General features: G+C 35.5%; 2 protein-coding genes and 1 pseudogene across 2 annotated transcripts; 2 read left to right on the forward strand and 1 right to left on the reverse strand.

Annotated features, from left to right (window-relative positions):
• Window positions 1–593: 593 nt before the first annotated feature.
• LOC120131249 lies at window positions 594–2,470 on the forward strand (annotated as a pseudogene).
• An 11,256-nt stretch (window positions 2,471–13,726) lies between these two features.
• Window positions 13,727–15,099, reverse strand: LOC120131241. The gene is made up of 2 exons (XM_039148281.1): window positions 14,442–15,099; window positions 13,727–13,825 (listed from the first exon to the last, which is right to left on the reverse strand). Exons 1-2 carry the CDS (start codon window positions 15,072–15,074, stop codon window positions 13,742–13,744), a joined length of 717 nt encoding a protein of 238 aa, XP_039004212.1. The 5' UTR covers window positions 15,075–15,099; the 3' UTR covers window positions 13,727–13,741.
• A 1,274-nt stretch (window positions 15,100–16,373) lies between these two features.
• LOC120131242 lies at window positions 16,374–16,840 on the forward strand. Its single transcript, XM_039148282.1, has one exon. It carries the CDS (start codon window positions 16,380–16,382, stop codon window positions 16,758–16,760), a length of 381 nt encoding a protein of 126 aa, XP_039004213.1. The 5' UTR covers window positions 16,374–16,379; the 3' UTR covers window positions 16,761–16,840.
• The last annotated feature ends 3,381 nt before the right edge of the window (window positions 16,841–20,221 follow it).

Genomic DNA, 20,221 nt, shown 5'->3' on the forward strand with positions numbered 1-20,221 from the left:
AATTATATTTTTTAATTTATCAAATATTCTTTAACTCTTAATCTTCTCCATTCTCATTGTAACAGTAAAATAATACAATATTCTTTATTTTTTCCATTTATTATTCAAAATCAAATTTTGTATCATACTCAAATTTAATTTTTTATTTATTCTTTTAGTTGTATTTAAAGTTTTTTTTAACAAATAATAAAATACTATTTGACAAAATTTAATTATTTTTCTATAATTTATTAATATAATATTAAATTAATTATTCAAAGTAATAAAACATACTCGCACCCTATAATAGCTATTTTTAAATTTCGCTTAAGGCTCTGAAATATTCGAGACAGCTCTGAGGATTTTTATATTATCCCATCTCATATAGATTCAAACTTTTATATTTACTTTTATAAACCCTTTGGGGCTGAAAGAATCCCAATAAATCCCTCTGCTACAATATTACGTGTAAAATAACAAACTAACCGTCTCTGCCAAGAAATCCCTCTACTTTTCATTTCTTCATTCTAATTATATATATATATATATATATAACTGCATATATATAACTGCTTTCAGTAAATTCAAATATAAACCCCCTTTCCTGCATTTTCTTTCATTTCCCACTTTTATTTTGATCTCAAGTTTCCTCTCCAAGTCTTTTCCCATCTTTCCATTCGAAAGTATCTTAGCCAACTTGTCTTCCCTACATTTCTGATTCATTTCTTACGGCATAGATCAGGGGACTTCGTTAATTCATTTGGTCTTGGAAACAAAAAAGAAGGAATGCTGGGTGAATTCATTATCAGGTTGCTTATGTAAGTCTTTTTATTTTGCTTTGCATTTGAAGTTCTTGGCTGAATCAATCATAAGAATGTTTAGTTGGATTCTGTATTTTGATTTTTGCTTGTGTGGTTGCAGGTTGATTCTTGGATATGCATATCCGGCATTTGAGTGCTTTAAAACGGTGGAGAAAAACAAGGTTGAGATCCAGGAACTCAGATTTTGGTGTCAATATTGGTATTGAATGAAATTCTTTCTTCTTTCGTGTTTTCCTGCATTTTCCTTTCTAGCCGTAGACTTTTCTCATTCTGGACGACCTTTGGCCAATTCAATCTCGTAGAATTTTGTTTGTTTGATCACGCTAAGCTTGAAAAATTCAGCGCTGACAAGTTAATTGTTAATAAGACTAGATTTCCTACTTGCTTAGAACATGTCATACTCAGTTAGGCTCTTTAATTTGAATAGGATCATATCTTTAACTTTTATTTCTAACTTTGTAAATTTCATTGATCTTTTTAAAATTTTCTCCAAGTTTAACAGTATAATTGTCTCTGTTTTTTCAATTGAACAAAAAAATATATATATCATATCCAGGGACGAGACGGACCTAAGATATTATTGTGTCCACCCTTAAATTCGAATTTTTTTCGAATAATTATTTATTTTATTGTATTATTATCTAGATCTTCCATTGTATTATTATCCCAGATCATATAGAATAGGGGTATGGTTAACCTTTTATTTATTGTTTTATTATTTAAATCTTCCATTGTTGCCGGTGCTTCCTTTGTTTAGCTTTCTGTAAACTTGAAAATGATGGTGGACATGAATTTTGCAGGATCCTTGTGGCGTTTCTGACAGTTTTTGAGAGGATAGGAGACATATTCATTTCATGGTAATTCAAATTGTTAATGGCTCCTCCAATATCATTTGATTAGAAGCCTGATCTAAGATTCTTAACTGTTGTGAAGGATGCCAATGTATGGGGAGTTGAAGCTTACACTCTTAATCTACCTATGGTATCCCAAGACCAAGGTAAAACACAAAACTTATTACAAGGAACATATTTGATCTTTCTTCCCCCTGCAAAACTGAGCTCAAATTAATAAAAAAAATTGAAGCTTTTAATATAATGTAGGCAGTGATGGATAAGGGGGCGGTCGGACAATCACTGTCCCTCTAAAATCTTATAAGTCTGTGCTTTAACATAAAATTTTACGTTTGTCGTGAATGTTGCGGCCTTACATGGCAAGACATGGAACAGAAGTAGACAAAAAGGTGCAAGAGGTGAGAGCTAGAGCATGGGACTTTGCTTTGTATTACTGGCAGAATTGCACCGAATTGGGGCAGTCGAAATTCTTGGAACTGCTTCAGTATTTGGCTGGCCAATCTTCAAGCTTCAAACATGGCAAACAGGTAAAGCTTTTCCCCTTTCATGTTCATCAAATGTGCGATTAATAGTTTCCATTTTCATGTGGAGAATGAGCATAACTTGAAACAGTTTTTGCAGAAAAATGATGAGCAAAAGCCAAACATTCCACCACTATCAGGGAAAAGTAAGAAAAGCTCCGCCGTGGAATCTCCCAACTCAAAATGCTTTCAGTTCTGACCTGACGGCCAATCGGAATACGAGATTCCAGATGTCCAAAGTCAATCAAGAGTCCAGCAAGCTCTTCAGAAACTCCGCCGTACCAAACCACACAATTAATAGTTTGTAATCATCCAACAAAATATGTACAGAAAAAGAACCCAAAAAAAAAAAGGGCAGCTGGAATTGTTACTAGAATATCAAATCTGAAATTCAATTCAATTCTTTCATTTTTTAGTATAATTAATGTTTTCTATATCCATTAATTTATCGAATGGTCAAAGATGTTGATATGATAATTATAGTTAAAGAAACAATGGCGAAACTTTGTGATATAGTTTGGGGTGATCAACTTAAATTTTAAGAAAATTTAGATGTTTAAATTAAGATTTTTAAACATTTTAAAGGGTTTAGTTTATATTTTTTCTTAAAAAATTAGGATCTAACTACAATTTTTGAATTTTTAAGAGGTTTAATGAAAATTTTAAAAAATTATGAGAGGGAAATTAATTAATAACATTAAAAAATAAAATTTAATTTGAAATTTTTAAAATTTTAAGTGTCAAATTGAATTTTTTCTCTCTAAATTTTAAGAGTCATGGCCTCCTCTAGTTTAGCTTATGTTCCGCATCTCTAAAGAAACTCCATTTTTTATGTTTTATTATCAACCCCTTTTCTTGCATGTGAAACTCAATTCCTGTATTTTTTATTTGACTTAATTTGAGGTTTGGAAAATCACTCCTAACTTAAAATCCATCACATTTTTTAAGGACAAAATTCACACCCTACTCAATTTATCAAGTTCACATTTCGTTCGAATATTGTATTAAATAACACTATCTCTGTAAGGTGATGATTTTCACATCCATTCTACGACGAGTGTTCTTGAAAATGATTACGAGTAAGAAAACTTTATCAAACATTAATAGACGAAATATATATATATATATAATTCCTTTTTATTAAGTAAAATAACGATCTAATTAAAAAATAAAATAAAATATGATATGATATTATTAAAAATATCTTTAAAAAATATAAGAGATATTTATAATATTATATCGGATCGAATTAAATTATATTTTTTATCTTAAACTCCAAACTTTTCAAAATAAAATATGATCTGGCGTGATCGGATAGTGTCATAACTTTTCAAAAAGAAATGCACATCCCTAATTCTAACTGATCGAACGATCGGAGCTTCGGTCATAGAATTTGATGAGAAAAAAAAAATCAAAAAGAAAAGAAACGGCGGTAAGCCCAAACCGACAGAAAGAGTAAGGCCCATAGGGATGCGGAAGATGACATGGATTGAAGATAAGCCCCAGCCGCCTGTCAATTATCAATTTATCATTTATTTTTGTATTTATGACTTTTAATTTTTCTTTATGTAAAATAATATTAAAAAAACAGTATTTGTTAATGTCTTAATCTACATTGTAGTCCCGAACTATAACATTTATCTCACTTTGGCATTTAAATAATATTTCGTCTTAATCTGATATTTAAAATTTTATTCCGTTAACTTATTTATTTTAACTTACTTCAATAGTAGTAGTCAAATCGATCAATATGTTTCGAAACGTTTTATCTTCTAAAATTTAAACGTTTTATTTATTTTAATATATTGCAGATTTCAAAATGTACCACATGAATCTAACCAATTCAAATGTATCATGTGACATTGACTATTATATTAAAATAAAATAAATAAATTAGTTTTCTTAAATTTTAAAAAAACATATCATTGATATTTACAACCTTTGATCAGGCTGTTCGACCGTCTAGCACTAAGGGGATGTTTGGTTCAAGGATTGTGGGCCACATTCCCATGTTTGGTTGGCAGAGAATCTCATTCTCGGTAATATTTTATTATCAATAGTAGATTTTTTGGGGTATATTACCGGGAATGACATTACCTCCCTTCCCTTAGGTATTGTAACATTACCGGCATTTTGGACTAAAATGCCCTTAAATTTTTATTTTTTTCAAAAATATCATTCTTCTGTCGTTGAATAATAAAAATTCTACTAAGGTTAAATTATAAATTTATCCTTAAATTATTTTAGATTTACAAAAAAAATCTATAATTAAAATTTTATATGAAGTTCAGGGGTTAAAAAAAATTTACCCTTTCATTAAACCTTTTTTATATTTTTAATTTTGTAAAAAAATTATATAAATATTATAAATTTAACTTTTTAAAGAAAATATATAAATATTTTACAATTTGTAATATTATACAAATATATAATAAGGACAATTTGGTCAAATATACATTCTAAAAATCTTTTATTCCTTTAACCAAATACGGTAATCTTACATTCCTGCTAAACCAACCAAACACAAAATACAACATTCCCAGTAATCCTATTCCCTGGTAATCTTTTATTCCCACTGGTAATCTTATATTCCGTGAACCAAACACACCCTAATAGGAAGTTAATTGACATTGACTTATCTGTTGAATTGACACATTTGACGTCAATTTCTTTTAATTTTGAGATTTTTTTTAAAAATACACATTTTTTTAACTTTTTTGCAAAAAGAAAACTTTTAAAAGTAAAAGAATAAAAATATTTTTCATTTTAATTTTAGATATATTTTAAATTTATATTTTTATATATTGTAATTGTCTAAATTTTTGTTTTTAAATTATTTTGAACTTTTAAACTCTTTTTGACTTTTTTATATTTTTGAATTTTTAACTTTTTAAATTATATATTATGATAGAAAATACGTGTCGAATTCTTAAATTATATGATAAATTTTATGATATTCATTAAATATTTAAATGTAAAATAAAATTATAATTTAAATAATAAAATAAGACAAAAACTATTTAAACACTAAATTAAATAAAAGTTTGAATATCAAGCTGTGCACTAAACATTTGTCGATTAACAAAAGGCATAGCGATAAAGTTAGAGAATGTTGTATAAATAATTATTCCACGAATATAAGCAGAGTGTATAACAATAGCCAACGAAAAAGAATAAATAATAAAACCTATAACTTGATGTAATAGACGGGTGAAATTCTCAAAATATCACCGGTGATCGGTATATTTACCAATCTAACACTGATCAGATTATATTTTTTGATATAACACCCGTAACAGTAAAGCGCGCCCTTGTCCCGCGCTATATGTTGATTTGGCGTCACGTGGGGTATAGCGCCCCTGCACCGCGCTATACGCTGACATGGATTACACGTTGGTATAACGCGGCCCCTGATCCGCACTATACGCCACGTAGGGATATAGCGCGGATCAGGAGCTGCGCTATACCTAGTTATCTGACACATGGGGTATAGCGCGATACAGGGGGGCGCTATACCCATAATTACCCCCATACCCCCGACGCTTCACACCCCCAATCCTCCCTATAAATACCTCCATCCTCAATCACTTTCATCACACCAAATTCTCTTAATTTCTCTCAAATTCTCTCAAATATTCTCTCTGTTTAAGGTATATTTTATAATATTTTTAATATTATGTATTTAATTTATTTAATTATTTTACTTTATTTAATATTTTACTAATATAATTCTTTTGCAGATATTTAATGGAAGACATTCTACTTCGCTTGGATGGAAATCATATATCTCGACACTTTGCTGATACGGTAACATTTTAACGTTTTAATTTAATTTAAATTATTAGTAATAATTAGTTGATTTATTTAATGCATGATTATTAGATTAAGAATTATTTTTTGTAATTATTTATTTTTAGGAGAATGGCCGTGTATTAGATCATTTTATTAGGAATCTTAAGTTAGTGATACCTAGCTGTGTCTTGCCGTATTTAGTAGAGGCTGGATTTGGTTACATAGGTAGATATCAGGGTCACTGTAAGATATAACCAAACCTTATTTCTGCCTTAGTAGAGCGGTGGAGCCTGGAGACCCAAACATTCCATCTTCCGTGCGGAGAGTGCACGATCACGCTTGAGGATATTTCTATGCACCTGGGGCTTCCGGTGGATGGAGATGTGATATCAGGGATAGCTTCCGGTTCTTGGACTACTTTGTGTCGGGATAATCTAGGACGTGTCCCGGAAGTTTTATCGGAGGTAGGATACCGTTAAATTGGTTAGATGCCAATTTTCGGGAGTTGAGCACAGATGCCTCTGAGGATGAGGTTAAGATGTATGCACGGGCATGCCTATTGTAGTTGATAGGAGGGTTGTTGATGCCGGACAAATCGCGCAACCTAGTTCACTACATGTGGTTGCGACTTTCGTCTCGCCGGATCATTCAGTTGGGGCTCGGCAGTTTTGGCTTTGTTGTATAGGGAGATGTGTGGAGCCACTGACTACAGGCGTAATGCTATCGACGGATGTCTCCTACTGCTGCAGTCTTGGGCATGGTATCGATTGCCCTTTTTATGTCCCGTTGTGAAGAACCCATTCGTATTTCCACTACTTCTGAGGTAATTATAAAACTGATTTTGTATATTAATAATTTTATACAGCGTATAATAAATTTTTTTCCTTGAATAGGTGGTCTACTAATAGGAAAAATCATCAGGAGCTACCTGATGATTTAGAAAAAATTAGGGTGCTAATCGATCAGAAGGCTGGCATACAGGTATGAATTTTAATGTTTAAAAATCGATTTTAGATTATAGTTATATAATTAGATTATTATTTTGAACCAAATTATATATTATTTATTTTAGTTTGAATGGGTGCCATATTCTACTGATGATGTGAGGGCGGTGATCCCACCTGAGTTGAAGGGTCCATCAGATGTTTGTATGGCGATGGTCCCTCTGATCTGTTATGCGACCGTCGAGTGGCACTCCACTGATCGCGTGCTCCGACAATTTGGTTGTTTTCAACCAATTCCGGAAGCACCTCGTAATATGGATGAGTTGCATAGCTTAGATAGACGCGGCAAAACAGATACAGATTGGCTGGTGAGGCATCATGAGTTGGTCGTGTTGTGGGAGGATGGACATCGGCGCCTTCCACGTAGATAACCCATTTTTAATGACTTCTTGATGTATGCTGAGGATTATTATGAGTGGTTCAACAGTAACGGGAAACCGTTTCTACTTCCCGAGGATGCACGAGGCCTGACCTTGCCACGACGTCGACAGAGACGTTCACCGACACATCACCATCATCCCCCGACTCGCAGACGGAGAGCAGGTGCTTCCGGTTCATCCTCAGCTGCACCAGCAGGACCTTCACAGCAGCCACCGCAGCCATTTATGATGTCACCATCGCCTTTTCATTACCAGATGCCGCCGTCGCCACCGTCACATATGACCCCTCCTGGAGGCTATTATGGGTCTATATTTGCAGATTCAACTTGGGGTTCATATGCTGGATATTTGGCGGGTTCAGCCTCATCACCCATGGTCGCAGCACAGACACCTCCTGTACAATTTTCACACTCAGCGATGTCTGGGTTTTCCAGTTTTCCCAATATTCCCAGTTTTCACAGGCCGGTGGGATAGTTAGTCATACACCTCTAGTGTCCTTATTCTATGGAGGTGCTTCATCGTCATCAGCTCCTCATCAACCTAATGTACCTGCTCAGGACGGCGACGACGACGACGATGACAACGACGACGACAACGACGACGATGACGACGATGATGATGACAGCGAGGAGTCAGAACCAGTGATACGAAAAAATTCTCCTCGAGACCGACAGCCACCGCCCTGCGGAACACATTCGAGACGCATGCATGATAGATTTTTTTTATTATATTTGTATTTACTTTATTTTGTTTAATTATAATTTTTTATTGTTTTGAATTTAATACTTACTTTATTTTGTTAAATTTGTTGGACTTTTTTTAATATATTTTAGTTAATTTTGTTTATTACCATTTAATATCAGTTATTGTAATTTGGTTATCATTTACCATTTAATTCTTATTGTAAGTTTGTTGTATTTAAATACCAAATTGTTAATAGTTTGATAAAATTTAATGACTGTGTTCGTTTTTTTAATCTTCACCAGCGATTATCGAATGAAATTAACTTGAAGTAAATGCAAATTAAAATACAAGAATTATTATTTGATAAAAAAATACATCATTTCCTCATCAATTGTTACTTGATGACAACAGAAGTGGACATATTTTTCTAGTGTGTCCTGGGTTTCTACAATGGCCACATCTTCTGTCTTGTCTAGATCTTTCTCGTATATCCATATCGTAATGAATTCGATTGGATTTTGGACGACCACGCACCCTCAATAAACTCGGATTTGGTATAATCGGAAGCCAATCTTGAATCTTATCAAGGTCTTTGTCATTACCTATGGGGAGAAACTCAAATTCGTATACCTTAAAAACTTCAGATAGTAGGTATACGGGATCCACAAAATGGTTATAGTCTTGACGTGTATACGAGCAAGTTGCTATCACATGAGAGCATGAATACTTCAGAGCTTGAAAAAACCCGCAGTCGCACGTTCTGTCCCTTAGATTTACTCTTAACGACACAGCTTCAATCCCTTGAAGAGGTCGCGACAACTTTGTGACACGAAACATTTCATGCCTTCTAGAGAAGCTTGTTACAGACATTTCATTTGATGCATCAATTTTTTCCTGTAGATCTGTAACTAATCTAGGGTGATAGACATGACCGCCTTGCATCCAGGTTTGAGCTTGTCCCCCGAGCTTCGAAAAAAGCACCCCCAAACGAAAATATATAGTTTTTACCAAAGCCGCTACAGGTAAGTGACGTGCGCCCTTTAAGGTTGAATTGATTGCCTCAGCCAAGTTGGTTGTCATGTGTCCATATCGATATCCACCATCATATGCGTTCGTCCACATTTCTTTATCGATGAGGCTGATGTAATCGTATCCTTCCTCGTTCTTCGCTCGCAAATCTTGAAGCATTGATTCAAACGTTCGAGGAAGTAGTTCGTAACCCTGATCAAAAAATGTATAACTTACTAACTTGCTTTCTTTGCAAAATTAAAATGATCAAAAAATGTATAACTTACTAACTTACTTTCACTTACCCATGCGCACAATTAATTGACGCTCATCATTCTTCTTGTACCTTCCATGATAGTTCGCAGCAATGTGTCGGATACCTATGTTAGACAAAGGGTGGTTGCCATATTGGACCCAAATACTCCATTACTGCTTTGATCCCAACTCCGCGATCTGAAATGACACAATTGTTTTCCCTCGTGATAATATGTGCACGTAAATTTCGGAGGAAAAAAGCCCAAGAATTTGTATCTTCTCCTTCGACAAGAGCAAAAACAACTGGAAGAATGTTGCGATTGCCATCTTGGACAACTGCCAATAATAAAACTTGCTTGTATTTTCCATACAAGAAAGTCCCCGTCGATCTGAACCACAGGCTTGTAGTATTTAGCAGCATTAACGCACTGTGGGTAACTCCAAAAAACCCGGTAGAATTTGCTTCGATCGCGAAGAACTCGATCATTATGGTATGCATAGGAGGTTTCAAAGTCCACAATTGTCCCAGGATTCAACGTCCGCACCAGCCTAAACCAACCTGGAAATTCGTTGTAAGATGTATCACATTCGCCATGAAGTTTGACAATGACATTTTGTTTTGCCAACCAAGCTTTTTTATAGGAGACAGTTTACCCATACTGTGATTATATAGCTGAAATCAACACTGCAACAGCTATATGAGAGCTTGCTTTTACCATGGGCATGATGGCTTGTCATATCACTTCAGAGTCCAAGTTGGGATGATCTTAGTTGACCGCTCCAGCACAACATGTATGAGGATCGTTCTATACTGTTAGTTCTCATATGTTGTTTTTCCTCTTCCTTTTCGATACGCGAACCATCCAATTGCATCCGTTTTCGCGTCAGGCACAGTAGCATACATATTTTTCGGTCGTGGATCGGTTGACTCTGGACTGAACAGAATTACGGATATTGTAATTTTTTATAGCCATCACCGCTTCTTCTTTGCTTGAGAACTCCATGCCTAAAGATAACTCACCATTATTTATTGATGAGTAATATCCATAGTCACCGAGATGAGGCATATCTGCAAATTCTGGCCCGTACATTGCACCATAATCAGCTTCATACATGTGTGCAGGAGGGTCAGTTTGTGCCACATTTCCTGAAACTTCATCATCATCGGAGTTAAATTGCGGTGATTCTGGGTGAATGAATAGTCCAGTCTCAGCACCATCCGCACCAGGCTCACGAAGCAGTTCTTCTGGTGGAGATGATGGTTCCTCCATGCTCTCCACATTTAGGTCGAAGAACCTACTACTTGCACGCCTTCCCCTTGAACTGGAAGGCATATCGACATTGAGATCGAAAAAGCTCGCAGTCGAATGCCTCCCCCTGGAGCTTGAAGCCATCGTGTCAAATGGAAACTGCACAGATGGTTGCATCGATGGCATCTCCATATGGTCAAAGAAATTTGCAGATGAATGCCTTCCCCTTGAATTGGAAGCGGTGTTTCCATACGGATTGTTCGTGGACCCACCTCGGTACATATCGTAAGGAGTTGCGGATGAATGTCTCCCCATTATGGCATTAAAATCATTACACATTACTGTAGTCGGGCTGTCAACTTGATTAACTTGTTCAGCCAGCCCATAGTGTGAGCTTAAAGATTGACCCCGAACAGCACGCACTTGAAAAAAATATGCATACATCTCAATAGCGGCGTTTGAATAATTACTTTGAGCTTCAACTATCATTTGAACATCATCGTTGTTCGAAAGTTCGAATGCTGTATAAGTTAATGACAACGATGATGTTGGAAATCTGTACTGCAACGACGACATTCTTCTACTACTTCCAACATGAATCTTCCTCGAAATCTTCGTTATCAGCTCCTCAAGAGTTATGTTTCTCTTGAATGATATTTTAATACGCTCATTTGATACGAAAACAACGCCGGTTTCATCTTCTCTCGAATTTCACCATCATAATAAACAATAGCTGAAAGTCGCGCCATTCTTTGAGTGTAAAAGTGTGGCAATATTATATCTGCAAAAAAAAAAATAACTGAAACAAACCTGATTAAATAAATTATATATGAACGAAAATATAACACAATAAATTTTTTACACATCAACGTAAATAATTTAAATAATATAATTTTATATTATTACCTGCTCCGCACAACTATTTCGACGTATGCTCCCGCTTTTCAATTTTACAAACATAAATATTAATTGAAAATAATTAGTATAATATTTTTTTTTCAAATAATGATAATAAACAATAAGTATAATTAAAAAATTATAACAAAATTACCTTATAACGAAAAATCGCACGAACTTCTAAATTAAGTATGAGAAGATTGCCAGAATTATTATTCGTTGACAGAATTGTTGTATTAGTTTATAAGTTGAGAGGAGAGATGCGAGGAGATGTGAGAAACTTAACCGGCAGATGAGGTATTTATAACCATATAAGGCGCGGTACTTGCACCGCGCTATATGTAATTATTCAGATAAAAGATATAGCGTGGACCAGGGACCGCGTTAAATATAATTCACCCCTACGTGGCGTATAGTGCGCCCCCTGATCCGCGCTATACCCCTACGTGACGTATAGCGCACCCCCTGATCCGTGCTATACCCCTACGTGGCGTATAACGCGGATCAGAGGGCGCATTATACACACGTGTAATCCATGTCAGCGTATAGCGCAGTGCAGGGGGCGCGCTATACCCCACGTGGTGCCAAATCAACATATAGCGCGGTTCAGGGGGTGCGCTTTACTGCTACGGGTGTTAGATCGGAAAATATAATTTGACCGGTGTTAGATCGGTAAATATACTGATCACCGATAATTTTTCGGGAAATACACCGTAATACACGAGGTATTAAATTCCAAGCAAAAGAAAATCGCAGGGACTTGACGTGAAAAAGAGAAAACTGCAAGGGAGGACACAAACAATTTAATTACTTAAATACATTATTTGTATTAACGTGAAGGCATATGGTTTTCCGTTGTTGTTATAGATAGTCTAAAGAAAAAGTGGACATTTCTGGGCATATCCCATGCACATGAACAGTTTGGGGAATTGTGTGTCTTTTAGTTGGCCCCAATTTGCAATGGAGAAAGGTCTTAAGGTAAACGACGAGGTCACATTTGTAGAAAGACATCAACAAAACTATGAGGAGCCTTAGAGCATATTAAAAATTGAAATCAAAAGAAAAATCAGATTATTTGAAGTGAACATATGGGGAGTGCTTAAGGTGTAAACCACACATTACTCTTTAACGAGGAACCACGACAGAATAAGATTGTCATTTATGACTAAATATTTATTATGTAATAAAGTCTGTGGTTTAAAATAAACAATCATCTTTTTTATTTTTGATCTTTATTATTTTCAATCTCAATTAAACGTACTTTTATCATATCAAGAAATATAACGTGAAAGTAATTTCATTTTCATATTAAACTTTATTCATTGATTTCTTTAAGAAATCATTTTTCTTTTATATTTTGCTTATGCTACTTTATATTTTGCTTATGCTACTGACATGGTAAAATTAATATAGATTAACTTCATGTAATCAAAACAAAACAAAAACTTAAGTTTAATGATAGTTTTTTTAAGAAAAATAGTTGAACGACTAAAATAGAACAAGAATAATTGAGTGATTAAACATATAGTTTACCTTTTTCTCAATAAAATTAAGGATTTAAGGCAAATGAGATAACAATTTTAACTTTGATGAAATGAATAATAACTTATAATATGTAAATAGGTGCAAGTGGGCAATCAAATGTGCCCAGTAGTAAAAGCTTGTTTAATGGCATTACTGATTAAACACCATGGTTTCTTCCATCAGTGGTTCAGTCTCTCATCCTACAAACCACCTCAACCCTAGGAGTGAGCAAAACTCGACTCGAAAAAATTAATCTTTTCGATTTGACTCGAATTGAATGCAACTAATTAAATCTATGAACCATAGTTTCAACTAATGTGTAAATTATCACGCCAAAGCCTAAGCTCGCCATCATAACTGGCCTAGAAACCATCAAGGATACTATTACTTGACTTCAGTTAACAGAGAACTAAACCATTCGAATACAATGAACAAAAAGTTATAGTATGGACCCAAGATAATGAAGACATATATTTGCTTCACCTGGTTATACTACATTACCCTGTAAAAGAGAAATGAGAAAATATTCTCAACCGATTCAAAGGCAAAATGCAATTTATCCCACAAATGAACAGCTTCGAGCAAATATAACAAACCAACAAACACACTTAGATAACAAGAAGGCCAACAACGACCTCTAATCACAAATTTGATACCCGAGAACTATTCGAAAACTGTCAAAGAAAATACTACTCACGCCATTCATCTTCATTTTAATCTACTTTGGGTGCACTTCGATGGCCGGTGGGATTGTTCCACTGTGCCATCTCTACCCTTAAAGCTGTGCATTTAGGTGGCCATTGGGAGGGATTCCTACTACCATGGATGGACCGAGATGGGAAAGGCTGAAGAGTCGCCCCTGAAATTTTCAAATATCATATATTTAAGATATTTTCTCTGTATTTTCTATTAATAATCTGTTTTCAGCCCTCTGCCATCCACTAAAATTTTAGAAATTCGCCCCAATTTAGGCACCATCCAATTGCAGCTCCAATAATGAAGGCAAGTCACATAAAAATCAACTATTTTTTTCACTGTATATTGAATCATAGTATTAAGTATCACAGTTTTCTCTACACCATAAAGGAGACCCCTTCAACGGCAACGTTGAATTACAACAAGCCTCCAGTCTATTATTAAACTCAACTTCACTCGTCTTTAACAAAGCAGGCAAAGGAAAACAAACCCTTTTTTCAACACAAGTTTGGTGCCTCGGATTTATCCTGTTTTCCAAGCTAAACGAAAAATACTGAGGGAACTCTTTGATTTCTCTCAAATCTCTACCCATTTCCACCACAAAGTAATTCAATTTGGGCTCGTAATTTTCCTTAACACTGTAATTAAACAGTTGGGGAAACGTACGGAACATTGAAATGGATTGCCTGTGAGAGAATCCGATTTTTTTGGAAGTAATCGATGCGAGGGTTGAGTTTATTTTCCACGCTGCAAGACAATAAGGAAGTGAGTTTTCTTACCTCGGAGATTCCGATGCTTTGGAGGAAATACAGGGTGGGACGCAGCTGGGTCTCGACGTTGCATGCCAGTAATCTGGGCCGTCTGTTGATAACCCTCTTTAAATCGGAGCCGTTGACGCGGGCTTCGCGGAGAAGGAAGGTGAAGACAGGGAGGAGGGAAGTCGGTTCGACGGTTAGGATATGGGGGCACATGGAGAGGATTCGGCGAAGCTCGAGCGTGGTGAAGTTCATTGAGGCGAGGAAATCGACGGTGAATTTGAGATGATGGAGAGAAGAAGATATGATGGGAGGGTGGTGCTGGATTAGAGAGAAGAAATCAAGGCCGATGGAGTCGAGGTAAAGCATTTTCTCTTGGAAGTCGGAGCGGGAGTTTGGTTGTGGCGGCGGCGGGATAGTGGAAATGGAAGGGATTTGGAGGTTGGGGTTTTGGGGAAGAGAGGTTTTGGAGGAAAGGGTGGGGAAATGGAGGTTTCTATGGCGAGAAAGCGAGGGGAAATCATAGTGTTTGAGGTGGTAGGAGTAAAGCAATGGAGGGAAAGGGTTGTTTTTGGAGATGAAAGGGAGTGTGTCTTGCATGGTGTATGGACTGAGCAATCTACATTGCCCGGTGTTCTTGTTTCTGCCGCTTCTCATTCTTCTCTTTTCTGGTTTGGAGGAGGAGGAGGAGGAGGATAAGGGTTCAAAAATTATATGAATTGAAGGTCATCAGGCATCAGCCAGATTGCTTCTGGATTTCTAAACACAGTTGAAATTATGATATTCATTTTATCCCAAACTATACATTGCATCTCTTGTTAATAGATTCCATAGTCCAGATTATATTATTATATGTTTAAAAAAAATAGTTTAAACTATGATGAAACTAATTATATATTTAGATGAAATTGGGAATGAAATTAAAATATTCAAAAAGTTTTGGGATTAATTTAGAAAGAGAGTCATAGTTTAAAGATAAAATTACAATATTTAAAAATTTAAAGATCATTTTAGAATGAGGATTATAGTTTGGAGACATGCAAGTAACTCAACTTTCTCCATCATACGATACCAGATTGGGTGATGAAATGAAAATAGATTAGACCCCAATTTACTTGGTTTAATTTTGCTACAAGGCCCAATTTTTGTAATATACATTCCTTTTTAACTAAAATTATTATATTATAATGTTAATATGCCATACACTGTCACTGGAATATTTTAATTTTATAAATAATACTTAAATATTATCACATATATTTGAATAAATTTTAAAAATTTAAAATTTAAATTATAAAATCTTAATCTCAAAATCTAAAGTTTAAACCCTTAATATCACATGTTTTCTATTCAGTCCTACTTGTAGAATATTTTAACTCCATGCAATGTTTTAGGATAATTTTCCTTATATAATATCTATTTTGAGTCCAATGTTTTCATGAGTAAGAATGTTTTAAAATTCATTTTTTTCCAACTTGAAATTGGAAATGATTATTTTTCATATTGATTGAATTCAAATTGATGGTATTATTATCTATATAATATGTAAGAAGACGTAAGTTCGATTATACTAAGTGCTTAATATATCTATAGACATCCGTTTTTGTCCGGATTTTTAAAAATATTTATTATTATTATTTTTATTAATATTTTTTTCTTTTTTCAGGCCCCATATTCAACCCCAACACCACATCACCTAGTGGTTAGCTTCCCACATTCCAAACGCACTCTTTCACGTACAACAAACGCCGAAAACACAGGGAGCACTTCTCATATTTTTTCAATTAAAATGGGGACGAGGAACACGTTCACCGGGGGGATAGATGGCGTGAATGCACTGAAAGAATAGGGGTATAATCGTGGGGATGGCACTAAAAAAGCAAAAAAAGTAATTGGAGGGGGTACCGGCACAAACAAATACAAAAGGAGGGATTAGACAATGTTTTTCAGTTTTCATGCAAAATGGCTCTAGAATGGGTAGTGCTAGGCTACACCGCCGGTGCCGAAGCCATCATGTTGCTCCTCCTCAAAGTTCCAGGCCTCGACGGACTCGGCAAGGGATTGATCGCCGTCACGTGTAACCTCCTGAAACCGTCCATGTCGATGGTTCCTTTCTGCCTCTTCCTCCTCATGGACATATACTGGAAATACGAGACGCGACCCAGCTGTGACGCCGAGTCATGCACATCTTCCGAACATCTCCCTCACCAGAAGTCCATCATGAAGAGCCAACGCCACGCGCTTCTCATCGCCGCTGCCCTTATTCTGTACTGGATCCTTTTCTCTGTTGTTAAAATCGAGCAGTTAAACCAGCGACTCGAGAAGCTGAAGAATCGCGATTGAGATAAGTGATGTGAACTTTAGATCTGTTGTATTTGGCCTACTTATTTTCTTTTTCAATAATCTTTTGTTTGAATTTCTTCACGGATTTGTTTGGATGATTTGGAGTGCTTATCTTACAATAATTATATGATGTTATCATTGCATCTATGTTTTTCAATTTCTGATTTGATTAAAAAAAAGTTAATGTTCACTTCAAATTACTGTTATTTCTCCAATACTGAGAATTGTTTGTGGAGTTGAGATTTAGGCTTTACTAATTTCCTTCTCCATGGCCCTTATCAAATAAATTTTCTAGAGACCAAACGAAGTGGCTCGAAGGATCTCAGATGAAGCTTTCACGATGGTGGTTCAAAGAGGAAAGAAGGGTTGCTGCCATTGTCGTGCTTTCCGGGCAGGAACTATTTTGGTTGCTGTTTCGTTCTCTTCGGATTTTGGTGATTGAATACCTTATAAAGTCCTTTCTTCTTTTACGTCAATGGTAGAGACCGTTTCATATGGTCCATGGTGAGTTGCATCACTCTGAATTCAACAAGAAGAGTAGTGCTTGCGAGCTGTAGGAATGACTTTACAATGGTTGTAAATCTCAACCTATACGGAATTGCTTTTATAGTATTCGAAGTCATCAAAGCAAAAACACTTACCGATATTGAAAATCAGTATCGTTGGATTGCATACCTATCAATATCTTTTTTTTTTTCGTATTAATTTTTCAGTGATAGATAAGTGTTTCTTTTGTAATACAGTACATAGAGAAACCGAGTCATTTTACGTAAATAAATTTTTTTATTTCTTAACATTTATTATTATTATTATTTTTGTTTCTGTCATTTCATTTAATATTTTATTTTACGATCTAACATTTTCAATTTTTAGGTATATTTTCAATCGATCAAAGGTAATTAGTTCGAATCAAATTTATAAAATTAAATTTAATTTTTTTAATTTTCGCAATCAAAGACAACCGACAAATTAATTGGTACCGAAAGGGTTGTTCAAGAGTGTTAATCCTTCCTTGACCGTAACCGACTCCCGAACCCGACACATTTCTGGTAAAACGTAGATCAGGTAAGATGGTGTCCGATCCACCTAAATGTTTTTTTAAAGTGATCGGTGGCGACTCTAACCCAATTCATTCAAGTCGAAGCCCAATTCCGGGCCCATCCGAAAGACGGCCGCGAAAGCTTGGCGACTCTACTGGGGACAGGTAGGGATGCCAACTCAACCCGAACCTGACCCGATCGGGTCGGATTTTTTTTAAAAAAAATTCGAATTCGGGTAGGGTCAGGTCGGGTTTTTTTTTAATGCACTGTTCGGGTCGGGTTTAGGGTGAAAAAAATTCGACCCGACCTGACCCGAAAAATGTATATAATTTTACCTATATATTTACAGATAATTACAATATTACCCCTCTATATATAATTTTTTTAATTAAGTCACTGTTTCTATTGAATAAAAATATATTTTTTAATTATTTCGGGTCGGGTTAGGTCGGGAGGTCATATATTCGGGTTGGGTCGGGTGAAACCTTAATTTATTCGGGTCGGGTCGGGTCACGGGTGGGGGACCCTTTCTTCTCGGGTCGGGGACCTAAAAACCCGACCCGACCCATTGCCATCCCTAGGGACAGGTAAGTGAATCAGGCCGAAATTAATTTTTGGTTATCTTTTTGAGCGAAAATTGCAAAATTTAATTTTAATTTATTTATCCGATTCCAATTATTTATCTTTGATTATTTTTCAAGTAAATAGTTGTACTGACTTTTTTTTTCAATGATTTCAGATTTTCAAAATTTTCATCTCAGGCTCTATACCCGAGCTCTAAACCCTATTTAAGTGGGGGTGAAAGCGACGCCTTCGTGTGAATTTATTCACCGCACATGCCTAGCAAGTAGCCTTCGGGATTCATATACCTTATTTCTTCGTGTGAATTTATTCACCTCACAGACATAAGGGAATGTGTCCTCTCGAGTATAACTTAGTCCACACAAGCTTGTAATAGGCTTAGGACTAAGGGTCTGGCAAGCCCAAGGAGGCACCAGTGAGGAGAACTCGAGTACCGTTTTTAAAACCAAAACCAGGAGACCATGGAGAATTAGAGCCCACCCCAAAACCTCATTTCAAAACCTAGGATGCTTGAGTTATTTCCCTTTACTTTCTGTTCAAAGCATGCGAACTAGAAAAATATGCGGTTAGAATTTGTTTGAAATTAGCATACGGGATAGAGATCATGTCCGGGTAGAAATTAAAGCATGTGTAGTAAATATCATGTGGGGTAGGATCTTTCATTTTTATTATTGTTTTGATTTACCTCGCTAACTCTTTTATTTTTTTGTTCTCTTTTATTTTGTTTTCATCATTCGCATCATTTAAAAGAGGTATTGATCCACCAAAAATATATTTGTTAAACATGAATAATCTGCATTAATGGACAAAGGGGTTGTAATACAAGAGATAAAAATACAGATGACAGTCTACAAGGCGACTATGTGTTACATTCAATCCAGAAGATGTTGTGCCCACAATTGAAAAGTATATCACTCTGATGCATTATAAAGGACTCAGAATGAACGGATCTACATCAAGCACAATGAAAGTCTATCTTTGAAGAACTGATTGGCAAAGGTTGCAGTGGCAAGATGAATGTTACTGATCTTAGGAGTCCCTTCAAAGACGACAATGGAAAAATGATAACTGAAATTAGAGACCATTGCTGACGAATTCAAGAAACAGACAAATGAACTTCACATAGTTCCTATCAGTTGAGGGCTCCAATGACGTATTCGTTGGGAATAGATTCAAAAAAAGATAAATGCTAGAGATGCAGTCATTCGAGACTTCTTGTGTCAGTACAAAAAACAACTCAACATTTGCACGGTTCATCCAGAGAAGCCAGAGCGGTTCGACAGGTTATTCAACCGGTGACAGACTAGTCAACATGTCAGAAGCTGTCAGGATATTTTTGTCTCTTAAAAGATAAAACACTTTTTTCCACAATAAGGATTATTTATAAATACAAGCATGTTTTTGGATCAATGCCTCGAACATTGCATGCATCATGCATTCTTGCATATTTTGCTTTATTTTTATTTCGTTTAATTACATTCACATGTCTAATAAAAGATGAGAACATTTCGATCCTATGACATATAAGGAGCTTTACTAACAATTGTTTGACGCACATGTGGTGTCACCATATCCAGAGAAATCCATGAAGCCCCCGTACCCCAGGTAGTATGATGAGAATGCTCATTACGAATATCATAGCAGTGTTCTAGGGCGCACTATCGAGAACTACTCCACATTCAAGAAAATCGTACAGAAAATACATAACAAGAATTGGATCGACTTCAACAACTCGGGGGCATCCAAGTGAGGAAGACGATTTCATCATTTGAGGCATTCTCTTTGAGTTTGTTTTTCATTTTTTCTCAAGTTTTTGTAAGAACATTTGAATAAATTTAT

The sequence above is a fragment of the Hibiscus syriacus genome, unplaced genomic scaffold (assembly GCF_006381635.1).
Source record: "Hibiscus syriacus cultivar Baekdansim isolate YM2019G1 unplaced genomic scaffold, ASM638163v2 tig00110551_pilon, whole genome shotgun sequence".
NCBI lineage: Eukaryota > Viridiplantae > Streptophyta > Magnoliopsida > Malvales > Malvaceae > Hibiscus > Hibiscus syriacus.